The sequence below is a fragment of the Ambystoma mexicanum genome, chromosome 10, assembly GCF_040938575.1.
Source record: "Ambystoma mexicanum isolate Mex_15411 chromosome 10, UKY_AmexF1_1, whole genome shotgun sequence".
Taxonomy (NCBI): Eukaryota; Metazoa; Chordata; class Amphibia; order Caudata; family Ambystomatidae; genus Ambystoma; species Ambystoma mexicanum.
Genome location: NC_090932.1, coordinates 862427678 through 862442986, shown reverse-complemented (window position 1 = coordinate 862442986; position 15309 = coordinate 862427678). Strand labels below are relative to the sequence as shown.

Genomic DNA, 15309 nt, shown 5'->3' with positions numbered 1-15309 from the left:
TTGTCTGTAAGTATCTTCTCTTGTACTGTTTGTAGACCCTTTTGTACAGAGCTTGTCTGTTGGTTCCCATCAGTCAACCTCTGCCCCTTCCCTTGTCTCGTTTCTACATTACCGTCACCCATAGCTGCTGTTCCAAGCCATGAGCAAACAGCGTGGGCCTCTGTTATAGCAAACTGTGCAGAAGGCTAGAGTATTTCCTAAGGTTCGTGGAATACTCTTTTCCTATATCTGCATACACCCCAAGAGGGAATTCTTTCTGTACCTTTTTCCTTGCTACTCTTGCCTACTCTTCGTTCTCTTTCCTTTCTGCTGTGTGTGTACTTATCTGTCCACTTTATTTAGGCACAATCACCCAATCCCTTTCTGTGTGTCCTGTGCCACTCTTAATAGAGTGGCATCCCTGACACCATAGTACCAACTCCTCTTTGAAGAAGAATTGTGCCTTGTAGAGTCTGTTGGGGCATGTGAACGTTTGCTGTGCTTCTTCTAGTCTTTCCAGTTCAGGCAACAGCCCTCTTTTCCTCCGCTCCACACCTAGTGGCGTTGTGCTCTTCCTCCAGGCAGTATAAACAAATCCTGTGGGGGTTGGAGACAGAAATGTGTCTCTTGCAATCTGAGCAGGGCTTGAAGCCTGAGGCTTCCCGGAGGGCATGGCACAGTCAAAGTTAAAAAATGTGGCGTTCCAAAGGTGTACAGAGTTCATGCAACAAAGGAATTGAGGTCATAGGCCGTGGCGACTACTTATCAGGCCCCACCGGATTGTCCGGCACAGGACGCGTGCAGCGGACAACACAGCGCCACGTTACCCTCTGCGGTGACGTAACAAAGGTAGCTGTGCTGAAGTCAGAATGATCATAGATTTGGAATCCATCGGGGGAGGAATCTATCAGAGCCCCTCCCTCTTTCACCCCACCATGTTATCTTACATTCAGAAAGCAGCTGAGGACCCATCTTTAAGACCCCATTACCCTCTAATCGCAGTAATGTCACCTGTGTCTACTGGCTAAACTCTTCTCCCTTTACTGTACATTTCCCCAGCACCCTGACATTTATCAATGTCACTGGGCTTAGTAAGATCGTTGTTTTTGTTCTCCCCTGTTTCCCCTCCCTTGCCTTGTCACGCTCTGAAACACTTGTGTACGAGCGTGTTAGAAATAAAATATGTCATATCACCTAAACTGTACTCACTCCTTTACAGCACTTAGCAGCTAGTCATGCACATTAAGGCTTTACAAAAGCCATGCATTTGTACTGACTTTTCACAGAAAAAAGAAAGTGTTTTATGCGACAGATTTGCACTTTTTATAGAAGTTTAATTGAATCTGTCGTCCACATGGTGGAACCCATGTTGTGCTTTCAGCTGATGCAGAATTGGATCAATTGTTTTAAGCATCTCCTCAGTTCAAACAAGATACATGAAGTTCAACAACCAGATGTTATGTACCTTTAACCTTTCCTTCATTGATTTGTCATTTAGATATGTATTTTGTGAACCCTTAACAAGCTATGGACATGAAAAAATGTAAAGGTGTGAAAGCACTGTATTCATATATCCCTTCAACTGTAGTACTCTGGTCAGCAATTTGGCAATTTGTTGACATGTTGTACAATGCATTGCTAACTTGAACCTTAGCACAAATATGGCTAAAATGAGATGGTGCATGGCATCCTCGTCACTGCCTCAGTGGACAACATGTAATAAACATAAAATAAAGTAAAGATGAAACCAATCAAATAATGTACAGGTACAAGAGGTCAAAATAATGTAAACTGGTAGATATAGCAACCCCCTAGTAGTGGGTGATTAATGTTCGAAAGAGAGAGAGACGATTTGCACCAGGCCGGGAGCATAGCTCAAGGGCAAAGCATTGGTCTTCGAAGCAAGACAACACAAGAGTAGCATAGGTACGACTCCTAGTCACATGCCTCTAGACCGGTCTCCTGTATAAAGCATGCAATAAAAGATGAATTACAGTAGAGCAGAGATGTGTGGCAAAGTAGACCCCTTATTATCAACAGCAGTGATCTGACAGTATGTATATATGCCATACAGAACATTGAGCGCACTGCAAAATGGCAAAAAATGTGTTTAAACCCCATCTCCTCCACAGGACAGCACATTAGGGCATTACCCGAGGAAATATCTGCAAACTATCCATTTAGGCACTGTGGCTACAAAAAATTAAAAAAGTGATTTGACGATTTCCTACATTATGTGCTACTAGAAATGTTTTTCGGCATGCCAACTCATGCGTTTTTGCAAGAAATAAAACCACCCTATATAATTATCCTAATTCGGTAACCTAAAGCCATTGTTGCTTCAAGGGCAGATGGAAATGCAGTTTTAGATTAATGACTTGCCATGGATTCCCATTCTACACAAGCATATATTCAGACCTTTAAATGTACATACATGTTAAAAGTTAAATAAACAGAACCAAAACACACATGCTATTCTAGGTATGAAAAACGAAAGTTACCATAATCCTCTCCTCTCAAGATTTCCGGAGCAATGTAATTGGGGGTACCACAGAAAGTGCTGGTTGTGTCCCCAGGTCTCAGACCTTCCTGAAATATAAAATAAAACCCAAGTTTTAACAAACTAGTCATAACAATTGTAATTTGTGTGCTCCAGCCATTACATTACACAAGCAAGGATGGTATAGAGCACAGTGTACACTCCCTGAAGAAGAGTTGGCAGTTGGGGTAAGGGTGGACATTCTAAACTGTACCCTTTAACTTTTTTTGTGAATGGTTTATAGACTTTTATAGGGACACATATCATATGCGCCACCAGTGTGTGTAAGGCCTTATTTCATAGGGTGCACATTTTCAACCTACTTGGCTCAACGTTAATTTCCTCAGAGTTTTCATGATTCTACAAGTGATAAAATAGTTGAGCATCAAGGTAATTTCAGAAGGTGAAGTACTGTTTAAAGTTACAATAATCACTTTTGATTAACACAAAATAAGAAAGTTCATACAATAGATCTGTACAAATACATGCTTTACAATGAAACGTTAATATATGTCCACAAAGTCCATCAGGACTTTCAGTGAGGCTCGGAAGCCTCAATAGTCACTAACCCACAAACAAAATGTTCTCCTACAGTCTTCTAATGGAAGTCCATGCCCCAATGTTATTTAAGGACTAGTATGCTCGTCCTTTTTGCATAGACTTGCATAATAGCCTGGCACTTAAGGGGTTGATGGGGTAAACATGCCTGTGAATGAGGCTCCTCAAACAAGAGAAGCCCAAACACCACTTTCAGAAGAGCCTCCCTAAGTTCAGTCACCAAGTTCTCTTCATCACCTTGTAGGGATACTGCAGAGGCAAACTATGTCACCAGCAGCGAGTACTGGAGTTTAGTTCTGTATGGTCAGGCAGGCTCAGAATGGGAATACTAGAGTCTCAGAACTAAGGTACATGTGTAACTGAGGGGGATCCCATAGAGCAGATCAAGTCAACTCAGAGCTCACAGAAGTTATGCCTCAAGAGCAGCACCTGGCGAGGTTGCGGTTGTCCGATAGATGACCAAAGGTTAACAGGGTAGCCCAGCACTACTAGTAGAGTGAAACCACAACTTCAGAAAGAGTACGGGGACCTCTGAGAAATGCGCTGAAGAAAGGAAGTCTGACTCATCGGAGGAGCCTGCACAGATGGGTCCATGGAGCAGCAGCATGATCATAATTTTCAGACAGATGTGCATGATCAGTAAAATCACTTAGTACCAAAGGAGCAGCTGAAAGAGCATGGCCAGAGTTAGAGGGACCCCTGATGAGAGACTTAACAGCAGCATAGCAGAGAAAATGCAATAGTCACCCTAGCCAGGGGATCATGGTCACGGGTTGAAAGTGCAGCAGGCATTCCACTGGAGGGCTGCACACCAGAATGGCGGTAGCAGGGTCCCACTGCACTGTTCCATCATTGAAAAAAAGGCCTAGCAGAGGCAACAATCATGCCAGAAGGAAGCAGTGCACAGATCCTGGAATCAAGCAGGGCCCGGAAAGTGGGAAGATCACAGAACTCCTTCAGGAGAACGGATCAAAGGAAGGGGGCACTGTACAAGGATATATATGTTTAGAGAGGAAGCCCTTAATCAAGTTTCTTTACTGCAAAAGATGCTGGTGCAGAGCTTCTGTGGCCGTCCTCGAGCCATTCACTGCTCTAGATGTTTCAGGGTCCAATACTGGTTGACAAGGCCAGTGCAGAATGTTAAAGGTTTTTATAAGGCGCACTGCTACCACCTGCATGGTATCCAGGTACTCAGGCGGATCTGTAATGCAAGCAGGGAGGGCAAGTGGTTAGTAGGGTTGAGCAGGAGAAGAGCAAGAGAGCTGCGATGTGTTGGTGGCAGCTTCAGTTTGGAAACACTGTTCACTGAGCATAAAAGCGATTTTCGGAGGATGGCCGCCAAATGCTGTTATGCAAGATCATATGTGGTTTGTTTTGTTGTTGCGGTGTATGTGCGGACTATGGTGCTGTAGAGGTCTGGTTGTTTGAAGTCTAGAGATTGAGAGGTGTATGCAGAAGAGTGAGTTTTTAGTATGGGTTGTTGGTGAAAGTCCAGGAAATACATCCAAGTGTCTCACACCTCTACTGCAAAATCCACCCAGATGCATCACATTGCCTACCCCAGGAATCCATCCAAGTGCATCACATTTCATACCCCAGATGGAAATGCGCTCGCCGAGGTTGCTGCGTGAATACACCCTTGTCTCTGTTGTGGTGGGCAGCCAGGCCCCATCACGGGTTGCCTGGAGGGAAGGAAGGAGGGCGGGTGGGATGGAATGGAAAGCACATCGGGGGGTGGAGAGGGAAGCAGGATCTTGGAGCGCTGGCATTTTCAAGTTAAAGTTGTGATTGTAATCCCAATACTATGTGGAACAGAGCACAAAACTCACCTTCAAAGGCTCTACACACCCCCAATCGTTATTTAAAGGGGAGTCAGATAATGCAAGGAGTTGTATGGACTTTCTTGCCATCGACAATGAGGGTGCTGTGGTTGATGGCAGAACTGCCTTTGACAGAGTTCCTGTCGACACTGCTGACGTTGCTGACTAGCATGTTGTCATCAGAGCTTTTAGCCCGTGAACCAAGACTTGTTTGCAAGTTTTGTCCTCAGGTTTCTGCTTCTTGTTAAGTCCCAGAGGTCTCTACTCTGATCTAGCCCTTTTTTGATGTGAGGGCTTCACAGGAGGCCTTAGTGCCACGCTCTTCATGGACTTGGGTTTCAGATGGGGGCTACTTGCCTACATTGAGTCAACAAACTAGACGTCTGTGTCTGCACCTCAGCGCTGAAGCTCTGGTAAATTTCGCCGTCCTCAGGGGTGTGATTGGGGTAGAGGCAATATATGCATTAATTATACCTGTCGCCTTCATACACATTTTTAATGCCACATTTCTCACAGGACTTAAAAAGCAAATTTTAGACCCCCCCCCCTTCCACACTGAACAAGAACTTGGGTAGGGCTACATACTTAAACCTACTGACTGGGGCTGAATGCACCCAAAAGGACAGCTAGATTACAAAACAGAGCCCCGGGTTGAGAATCCATGCTTCAGAGGTGTCCCTGGACCAACCGGTAGACTGAACAGTTCTCTCCTGGGTTTCCTCACTGCAGCCCTCGCCACTCTTCCCATCCCCGGGTTTGCAAGTGCAGAAGTCACATAGGGCATCAGGGTTTAGTTTCACTCTGTTGCGGTGCACAGTAATCAGTTCCAGATAGCATCCAGTATAAGACCCAAATGAAGAAAGATGAATACTTCTGCAGGGCAGACCACCTCATGATGCCTCACATGATTGAAGGAGTCACTACGGTCAGTGGCAACAGGCAATCTTTAAGCAGAGAACAGAGGAGCAGGCCCAGCATAGCTACCTTTGGAGTGAGATGGCTGAAAATGCAGGGGCAAGCTGAAGATCTGCAAAGTTCTAAGGCTTTGCTTAGAATGGCGAGGGATGCAGCGAGGAAACACAGGAGAAAACTGTTAAGTCCACCGGTTGGTCCAGGGACACCTCTGAAAGGTCGGCAGGCATGGATTCTCAAGTAGGGATCAAGACAGGTTGTTCCCGGTTGTCCAGGTGGTGAAACACTAGCAAAGGCCTTCTTGAGATGAGGGTAGATGAGAAGGGCTTAACTGGGACAACACTGGATTTGATGCTGGTCAGCTGCAGGGGTCGTCTTCATGTCGTCAGTGGGTTGCTCTTCTTCATAGAAGTCTTGGGGTTAGGGGAGTTTACATAAAGTCTACCTGGAGGTGAGACTTCATAAAACTATCCCTTGGCATACAGGACCCAACTCTTAGTATAAGTCTGTACTACCCAAACGTTTGCTAGAATGGCATAGCAGCCAGGCTTACTTTATGATTAGGATGTGAGCTGTATGTCAGTATTGAGAACCCAGTAAATCCATTAGCCGGAAAAAGGCAAGTAAATACTAGATTAGACTAACCAACATATAATAGAAACCTATAGCAACACTTTCAGGTGACTGCTTAAATAGTAGTGGTTCACACCCACAATTGTTACAGATAAATCACAGTAATGACAGCTCCACTGTTTAAATAGTAGCGGTTGGCACCAACAATTTAACAAATAGTTATAAAGTCACTCAGACAAATGTCTGTGGAAAGGAAAAAGGGTTATTCAACACTAATACCAGTAATGTATACTTTAGTAAGCCTGTCTAAGGATTCTAGAAATTTAGCAGTTCACTCTCTGACTAGGTTCAGAGTTCTCCAATGTCAGTTGACGAGGGATGCAAAAGTCAGGTAAGCAGCAGAAAAGGCAAATGTTCCTCAGGATACTTGGTACTTTCAAGAGAAATGATGTAGTGGAATAAAAAGTTGAAATGCTTAACATGCTTTTAATTAAATGCTTTGTAAAGATTACTTTAGAATCATGTACAAATAAATATATGAAAAGTTAGTAGCGACCTTGAAAGGACTCCCTATGAACGCACACGCTGATAAGCTTGGGCCAAGGATATCGGTGTGAACACCCAGACACCTAGTATCACACTCCAGTCACACCAGAGCGACTATTCGGCCCGAGTTAAGTACTAACTTTAGCCCCACAGTACCTTAGGTGATTTGAAGAAAATGCAGCTGCGACGGCCCGGTCTCCTGATTCCTTGGTATGGTGACGAAAGATGGGACTGTGTTAGGCAAGATTGTATGCAGTACCCTGTGGGAGACTGCACCAGCCCTGTCCTCTTGGCAATAGTTAACTCAACCTTTGGTATAAGCATGTACTACACAAGTTGGTAGAGTGACTGAGCAGCCAGGCTCATCTCAAGAGGGGTCAATGTGAGCTGTAGGGTTGTAACTTGGAGATTCACAGTGACAAGTATCCAAATAAACACTTACACTCAAGGTTTCTTGATTAAACAATTATTTAACAATCAGTTTGAATAAGCCTTCTTTAGAAGGTAGCAAATACATGCAACAAAAAAACATACTTCAAAATACACACTCAGTTTCTGTAAATCAGTAGATACCCATTTGGGACGACACATAGACACTTCCTATACCCTGCAGTGACTTAAATAATTAGGACAGTGTGGACATTGATATATCACTGGTAAATTTAGAGCAATACTGAGTTTGGTGTCAAAAAGGGTTTTGGGAACATAACAATGGTTAACAAATATTCTTAAGCAGGTAGGAATTTTTTTGAACCGCCCAATGCAAAGTAAATTAACCTTTTCCCAGCTACACAAATTATAGAATATGTGACTTCCGAGGTAAGAAGAGTCTTTCAGGGAGCCAGCACAGTCAATGTTAGTTGAGCAAAAGTCTAGGTGAGCTGAAGCACTTCTTGCAGGTAGGTAAAGTCTTGCACAATGTTTGAGCAGGTTTGTATAAAAATGAAATCACTGTAGGGCCACAAGCTGGGAGGCTTGTGAGGGGCAAAGCTGCAAGTAACTGTGCAAGAGCAACCAAGACAAGTCTCAACTGAGAACTGGCAAGACTACACAACAAGAGGCAAGTCCCCTTAGTTTCACAGTACCTTTCGTTAGAAGAAATTGGTTCCAGCTGGCTTCTGTTCCTGTGTAGGTCTGCAGATCCTGTTGTTCCTGGGCCTCAGTCATGGGGACAAGAGGGAGGACGTCTGGGGATGCCTGCACTACAAATTGAAGGTCTGCGGCAACAATGGGCAAACTTCAGATCAGCGGCACTTCGCAGTTTCAGCTTCTCGCGGCTGTCGCAAATAGCACCACTGCGGTTCTCGGATACCTTAATGGACTTTCCTCTCACCTGGAGCCGAGCACTCTGTTGAGGTGGCTCAGGCTTGGTCAGTCCTGCTTCATGAGAGTCCGGAGGATCTTCCTGGAGCTTGTGTCCGTCTTAAAGACGACACTCTTGATTCTAGTGTTCCTTTCCCTGGCAATCGGTTCCTGCAGCAGCAATGGAAATACAGCCAGCTCCGAGAGGATTTCCAGATTCTCTAGTCGAGGTGAATTCGAAGCTTCAGCACTGCAGCAGGGCTTCACCAGGCAAACCAACGGTCCGGGAGTTGCAGCAGGCGTCTCTTCCTGGTTCTTTGGATTCCTTCGTCTGGTGGTCGACTCTGCCGTCCAAGCAAAAAGCCATGCCTTTTATTCAGGCTTCTCCCATTCATTCGCAGCCTAGCTGTCAATCACACAGCAGGGTGGCTGTCCTCCAAGGACAGCCAGCCAGCCAATCATCTTTGGGTGCATTCCTGTAACCAAGGGGATTAAGCACAAGGAGTTGTGGGCATCTCCCTCACTTCCTGCCGCTGCCAGGCACGCAGGAGTCAGAGGCAGGATTCATTGGTGAATCTCGCCAAAGACAAAACGGACAAAGGGACCAAACCTGGTTTGGCCATTTTGACAAAATGGGCACCCATGGGTGCTTTACTGCAGCTGCAATTGCAGCCCACGGTAGAAACACACAATGGTAGGAAAAAGTAAACCACTGCCACCAGTCATTAATTGTAGAAAGGGTAACACAAGAATGTTACATGAGAAACTAGACAAAGGGGATAAAAGATAACCCCCCAGCACCCTATTGTAATGTAGTTTCACCAAGAGAAGGTATTTAAACCTTTCGGAAATCTAAGAGACTTCCCTGTGCCACTGCACTGAAGGTGCTGTGTGTCGCAATGTAAAGATGATGCCTATGGAGTTTGTGAGACTCCAAAGTCAAAAGAAACAGATTCCAAATCACAGAAAAAGACTTGATAGAGGGGGGGGGGGGGGGGGGGGGGGTTAAGGTCTCACTCTGTCCAGGATAGAAATTAAAAGTCCTAAAATCCAGCAAAAAGAGCTGGGGTCTCTAAGGTAGAAGGGAATTAGCACATTTCTGAGAATTCTCCCTAACACTCGGGAAGGACTGTTGCAGCAGCAGCAGTCGTGAGAAAGGACCCTCAGCAAGGCTTTCCTCGATCTCCAACGTCCGTCTGTGGTTTTGGTGCCATTTTATCAGCTCCAAGAGTGAACGGTTTTCGGCCGGTCGATCCGCCTCGATTCTGCAGTCCTGCGCTCTGGTGAGGGGACTTTGAAGAGTGGGATTGGGTCTCTGGAGGTGCAACTGGAAAAGTCCTGGGAGGATTCCTGAACTGGAAGACGATGCACTGCAATTGGGTTGGAGGTCCCTTAGTATTCGCAGTATGCCGCCTGGGCGGTCAGAGCACATCAGGGATGGCTTGATCTGCAGCTCGTCCTATGTTGAGTTGGTCCCACCAGTCGAAGGGGAGGAGTCGTCTTCTTCAGAGCTTCTCTGTCAAAAAGAAAACTAAGTCATGATAGCAGTGGCCGCTTCACTATTAATGGAAGGGCCGGACAGCGTTTTTAGTGGTCTTCAGCTTCAGATCATCTGTTCCAGTGGTTGACTTGCCTTCTGCCTCATGAACCTCACTTTTTTATTAGTATTACCGACTCACTCCTGAGCAAACTCTTCCCTGCAGTTTACAGAAAGGGGTGGCTGTCTAATCAGGACAGCAAGCGCCCTAGTGGAAACTGGTTCCATTCAGGCACTGTGGCAGATAAAGGACAGGGGAGTGTCAAACTCCTCCCCTGCTGTTAGGCAGAAACCTGTGCAGTTCCCTTTGGGAACACTGCAAAAGATTTAGGACTACAGGTGTTAGCAGTAAACCCACTCGGTAGCAGTCTGTACCACCCAGATTTACTCGGTAGCTGTGGCTGAGCAGTCAGACTTCCCTCAAGAAGTGTTAGGCAGTATGCAAAGTATACACAATAGGCACTCAGACACAATAATACAAGCAAACACTGACCAGAGCTTTGGTATCAAAGTATTTAATTATTTATTTAAAAACACACTGTTTGAAACACTCCAGCACTCTTATTGTAAAACACTCTACACACAGTTACTATTATAATATATACAACCCTTATTCCTTATCAGATAAGTCTTAGTTAACACCACTTATTTCCATACAGAGGTGAGCGCTTAACTATAGATGGCACTCCAATAAGTTCATGAAGAAGGGAGGGAAAAAGACAGAATATGGAAAGATACACCACTCTAAGATTTAGGAACACTATTAGCAAGGCAGAAGAGCAAAAGTCACTTGTGAGCCAAAGTCCATAGGCTGGGCTCACTCTTAGAGAGAGCAGAGCACAAATGCACCCAAGATCACACAGTTACACTAGGCTTAGAAAGTCTTGCAGAGAGTTCGAAAAGAGTTGAGAGGCTCAGAAAAGTTTAGCCAGGGTGTCCCAGGCTAACCCAGGTTCGAAAGCCGAGGGCTAAATCTTCCCCCGTACAGTCGGTGGCAACGGAAGCCAGGCGGGACACGGTACCTTAAGTGGGATGGATCCTCCAGCGGTGGCAGTTGTTCCTGGCAGCGGGTGCGTGTCTCGTCGTCGTCCAGGGGAAAAGAAGATCTGGACTTGGAGGAAAAAAGAAGGTTTTTGCACTGCCAGGGAAGAAACCAGCCGCAGAGTTTTCCGGTTAAAGGTATTACCCTTTATTTCGCGGTCGTGGTAAAACGTGGTATTCCGGTTGCCGGGGTGCTTGGCACAGGCAAGGCGGCCACGAGATGCGTCGGGAAGGCGAAAAGACGGTGAAACTGGTTATCCCCACCAGTCAAAGGAAGAAGACTCTCCGGCGGGAGATCTCCTCTGTCGTTGGGAAAAGTGGTGAGACAGTCCAGCAGGGCTCCACCGGTGGTGTCGTCGTGGCATGTCGGCTCAGCTTCTCCCTCGTCGGATTCTTAGGTCCTGTGGCGACTTCAGTTCCAGTCCCCAAAGCCCTGCTTTTATGCAGAAAACCCCCTTTCACTCAGCCTAGCTGTCACTCAAACATGCGGCTCACCACTTGGGCCAATCAGGACGGAGTGCGAGTCCAGGGTGCCTAAATCCCCCTCCATCCCTCCTATGTACCCCAGACAGAGTGGCACCACTTTGGAGGGCTTCTGTGGAGAAGCCCGCCAAAAAGTGGAACAAAGGGCTCGACTTGGGTTGGAGACACAGAAGAGAACACAAACGCCATTTTAGAACCGAGTTCTGGCAAAAAATACCAACCTGAGAATTAATAATTAAATAAACCGGCAGTATGTTCGAGGCTATTGTAATTAAATAAATAAAGATAGTAGCCTCGAACAATGGGAAAATCCTATAGAGAAATATTCGCGGTTGAATATAAAAAGTAGTATCCACTGCGACCAGCCAAAACTCGATCAGGCTGGACGGAGACGTGCCCCCTCGACTAACAGACTCCGGGGCAATCGAATTGCCCCAGCCAGTACGTCCACAATATGATGGTTTGTACTGGTTCTGTTCAGAATTCAAGACTAGTAAAGTCAATGGTGACTTTACATGCCCTGGGAGACAGTAGTCAGTCCCAGGGTATGGAGTCTATACTGGGGGGTCACTATGACACCCCTGTGTTACTGCACTAAGGGTGCTGTGTAACACACATCACAAAAACACATGAAGCCCTATGGAGTAAAAGACCCCATAGCCCATTAAACACATCTAGAGTCAAAGAAACACACTCAAATCATGCCCAAGAGTGAGGGTAAGAGAGTCTCGCTCCTGGCAGGAGAAAAAAAAAAACTCAAAAATCCAGCAAAGCTGCTGGGGGACTCACTAGGTTAGGAAATTCAGCCTAAACAGAGAATTCTCCCTAACACCTGCTTCCTGCCTTCACAGACACACTGGAGCTTAGGCGGTGACACAAAGGGTTCCTGCCAAAGGCAAAACTCCCATTATGACCCCCACCTCCCAGAATGGTTGAAAGACTAACAGGGGACAACCACACAGAAATGGAAAAAGAAAGTAAGGACCCACCATGTTAGAACATAGATGACCCTTTTGTGTATAGGCCCCTCTCCCTCTACCCAGGTGTCCCAAGTCTAGGTGTTTGTGCATCGACCGTTGGGCATCCACACAATCCCTGGTAGCCAAGGTTCAGGTGCCCACAATCCCTGGTAACCCAGGTACATGTCCACTTTGAACAAGTGTCTCCAACCCAGACACTTCAATCCACCGCGGGTTCGCACATCAGAGCCAGAAAGAAAATATCACTAAACTACCAAACCGCAAGGGTTTACTACCCCTGGTTACAATAACCAAAGGACCCCAAAGATAAATAACAAAAACACATAGGAGCCAGAATGGAAAGTGCAGTAAACAAATTTAACCAAGAACGTCTTCAACTGAGGTTTCAACAACCCACAACCTCACCAACTACAAGCATCAACTAACCACAAACAGCAAAGATTAAACACCAAGGACCAGAAAAAACACCAATCCAAAGATGATGCTCACCCAAAGGAATACAACCCACAACCAAAACACCATGCCTCGACACAAGGAAGACAAAGAAGCCAGAACGGACAACAGAAATAATACAGAGCACATCGGGATATCAAACACAAAACCATCCCAACCGGGTTTATACCGTAGACAACCCCAACCAGAATCAGGGACAAACTGGAATCCATTACCCTCGACACACCCTACATCACCAAAGACTAGTACAACAGACGGGTACCAACACGATTCACCACACGGAACAAACCCAAACCAACCTACCCCAACGGAAACCAAACCGACAACACACCAAACAAACAATACAAACAACCACCCGAAACGAAAAATCAAACAAACTACACTATAGCCTTCTCAACATGATTAGATACAGTGGCAAAACACAACAGAAATCCATGACCTTATAAGCAAAGGAGGTACAGACATGCTCTAACAGAAGCCTGGCCATCGCAAATGAAAGAATACCGGACAATTTTAAATTGATACACACCAACAGAGAAACCTGAAGAGGAGATGCAATCGTAATCATACACAAAGAACACATCCAAGCATCTCAACTCATCACCACCAAAGTAGAATACTGTAAACCCCGCCTCATCAAGATGAAACTCAACAACCAAACCAACATAGTATTTCTCCTGATGTACAGACCACCTGCTTACAACCCCAACTTTGCAACAAAACTAGTGTAAACGGCAGCCATGTTATCAACCTACCATGACAACCTAGTCATACTGGGAGACTTCAACATCTGGTTTAAAAAGGAAACCTAATTCACAGCAAACTCACTCTGTGCACTGCAGGAAATTTTACATTTCAAGCAAATAGCAAATTGATCCACCCACGATTTCGGATGCACCCTGGATGCAATTTTCTGCAGGAAAGGACTATGCGCATCCGTGCCACTTACACCAATGGTATGAAGCGACCAATACCTGATACCATTCTACATCACATCTCAAACCCGTCAAATGGCCGGAAAGGAAATACTCCTTATCAGCAAGAAAAGAAACTGAAAGAAACTAGACCTAGAGGCCCTAACAAACCTCTAGACTCAACCCTCCCAAGCTAAGTAGAACCCACCGAAACAACCATAGACATAGCAGAAGGCACACTCAACAGTTGGATCACCAAGGCCCTTGACCAACTGGCGCCAACAAAAACATTCAAGGCAACACCAAAAAAACCAACTGCAAAATGGTTCACAGAAGAACTGAAAGAACTAAAAAACCAACTGCAAAATGGAAACTAAATGCAGAGAACAATACACCCAACAAGACAAAATACCAAAGGCAACTCAAACTATACAAATCAACCTTACTCAAAGCAAAAAAGTACTATTACGCCACAAGAATAGAATCTGCAAACAAGCCACAGAAAGAACTCTTCAAAATCATCAAAGAGATAAAAGAAAACCTTCCTACAAGAATTCCATTACCCCGACACAAGCACTTTGTAACAGCATCACCAACCACCTGATATCAAAAACAGATACAATCTAGGAGACCATCTACCTAACCCAGGCAAATACAACCATGACTGCTGGACCACAGACATCAGCAAAACGCAGATTACAGAAAAACTCACCTGCCTAGAACCTATGACAGCAGAAAACTTTGCCACACTGATCAAGGACAGCAACCTTGCAGGATCCCTAAGGGCCCCTTGGAGCCTTGACATCTTCAAAGGAATCCCCAACCACAGAACACCAGCTACACACTTCGGAATCTAATTAATCTTTCACTGAAAAGTGGAATAGTACCGTCCTCCTTCAAATCAGCATGAATTAAACCACTGATAAAAAAGGAATGAGAAAGCGCAGAAGACCCGAGCAACTACACATTAATATCCAACCTGCCCTCCTACCCAGCAAAGTTCCTGGAGAACCATGTGTACAAAAACTTGCTTAAAAACTTTCAAACAAACAGAATACTCGACCAGTCACAAGTTGGCTTCAGACCAACTAGAGGAATAGAATCAGCACTCCTATCGATTTGGGACGATCTGAAAATGAACGCATTCAATAAGGTCCAGTCGTCCCTCATACTATTGGACATATCGGCAGCATTTGACACAATCAGCCATGCAACAAGATTGATGGAATGTGGCATACATGAAACCGTATTAAAGTGGCTTACCTCATTTCTAACAAACCGAACGAACCTATCTACTACCGTTCACCTCAAACATCAAAAATGTATCCAGCGAAGTCCCATAGGGATCCAGCTCCTCTCTGCTTTTCAACATCTACATGTGCCCACTGATGAAAATCATTCGAACCCAAAGACTTATCGCCTACAACTACGCAGATGGCACAACTGATTGTGAAAACAGAACAGAACCCAGGAACAAAATAACATCCTCAACAACTGCCACACAGACATCTACAATTAAATGACAACGAACAACCTTAAACTGAACCCAGCAAAAATAGAAATAATGCTCTCATTCTCAGGATTCGACTGAGGGAACCCACAAATTGACTAGCACCGTGGCATGGGAACACAACCAGAGACGACCAACATAGTAAATAACCTAGGAATACTC

The 15309-nt window shown here is 45.3% G+C and overlaps 1 protein-coding gene across 3 annotated transcripts in view; it reads right to left on the bottom strand.

The window, feature by feature from the left end:
* Window positions 1-15309, bottom strand: part of PRKCI (protein kinase C iota) — a 1761305-nt gene that overhangs the window by 595025 nt on the left and 1150971 nt on the right. For all 3 annotated transcript variants that reach the window (XM_069618564.1, XM_069618565.1, XM_069618563.1), the window contains one exon: window positions 2481-2568. In XM_069618564.1, the coding sequence (XP_069474665.1) occupies window positions 2481-2568 (88 nt within the window). The remainder of the gene's footprint in view (window positions 1-2480; window positions 2569-15309) is intronic.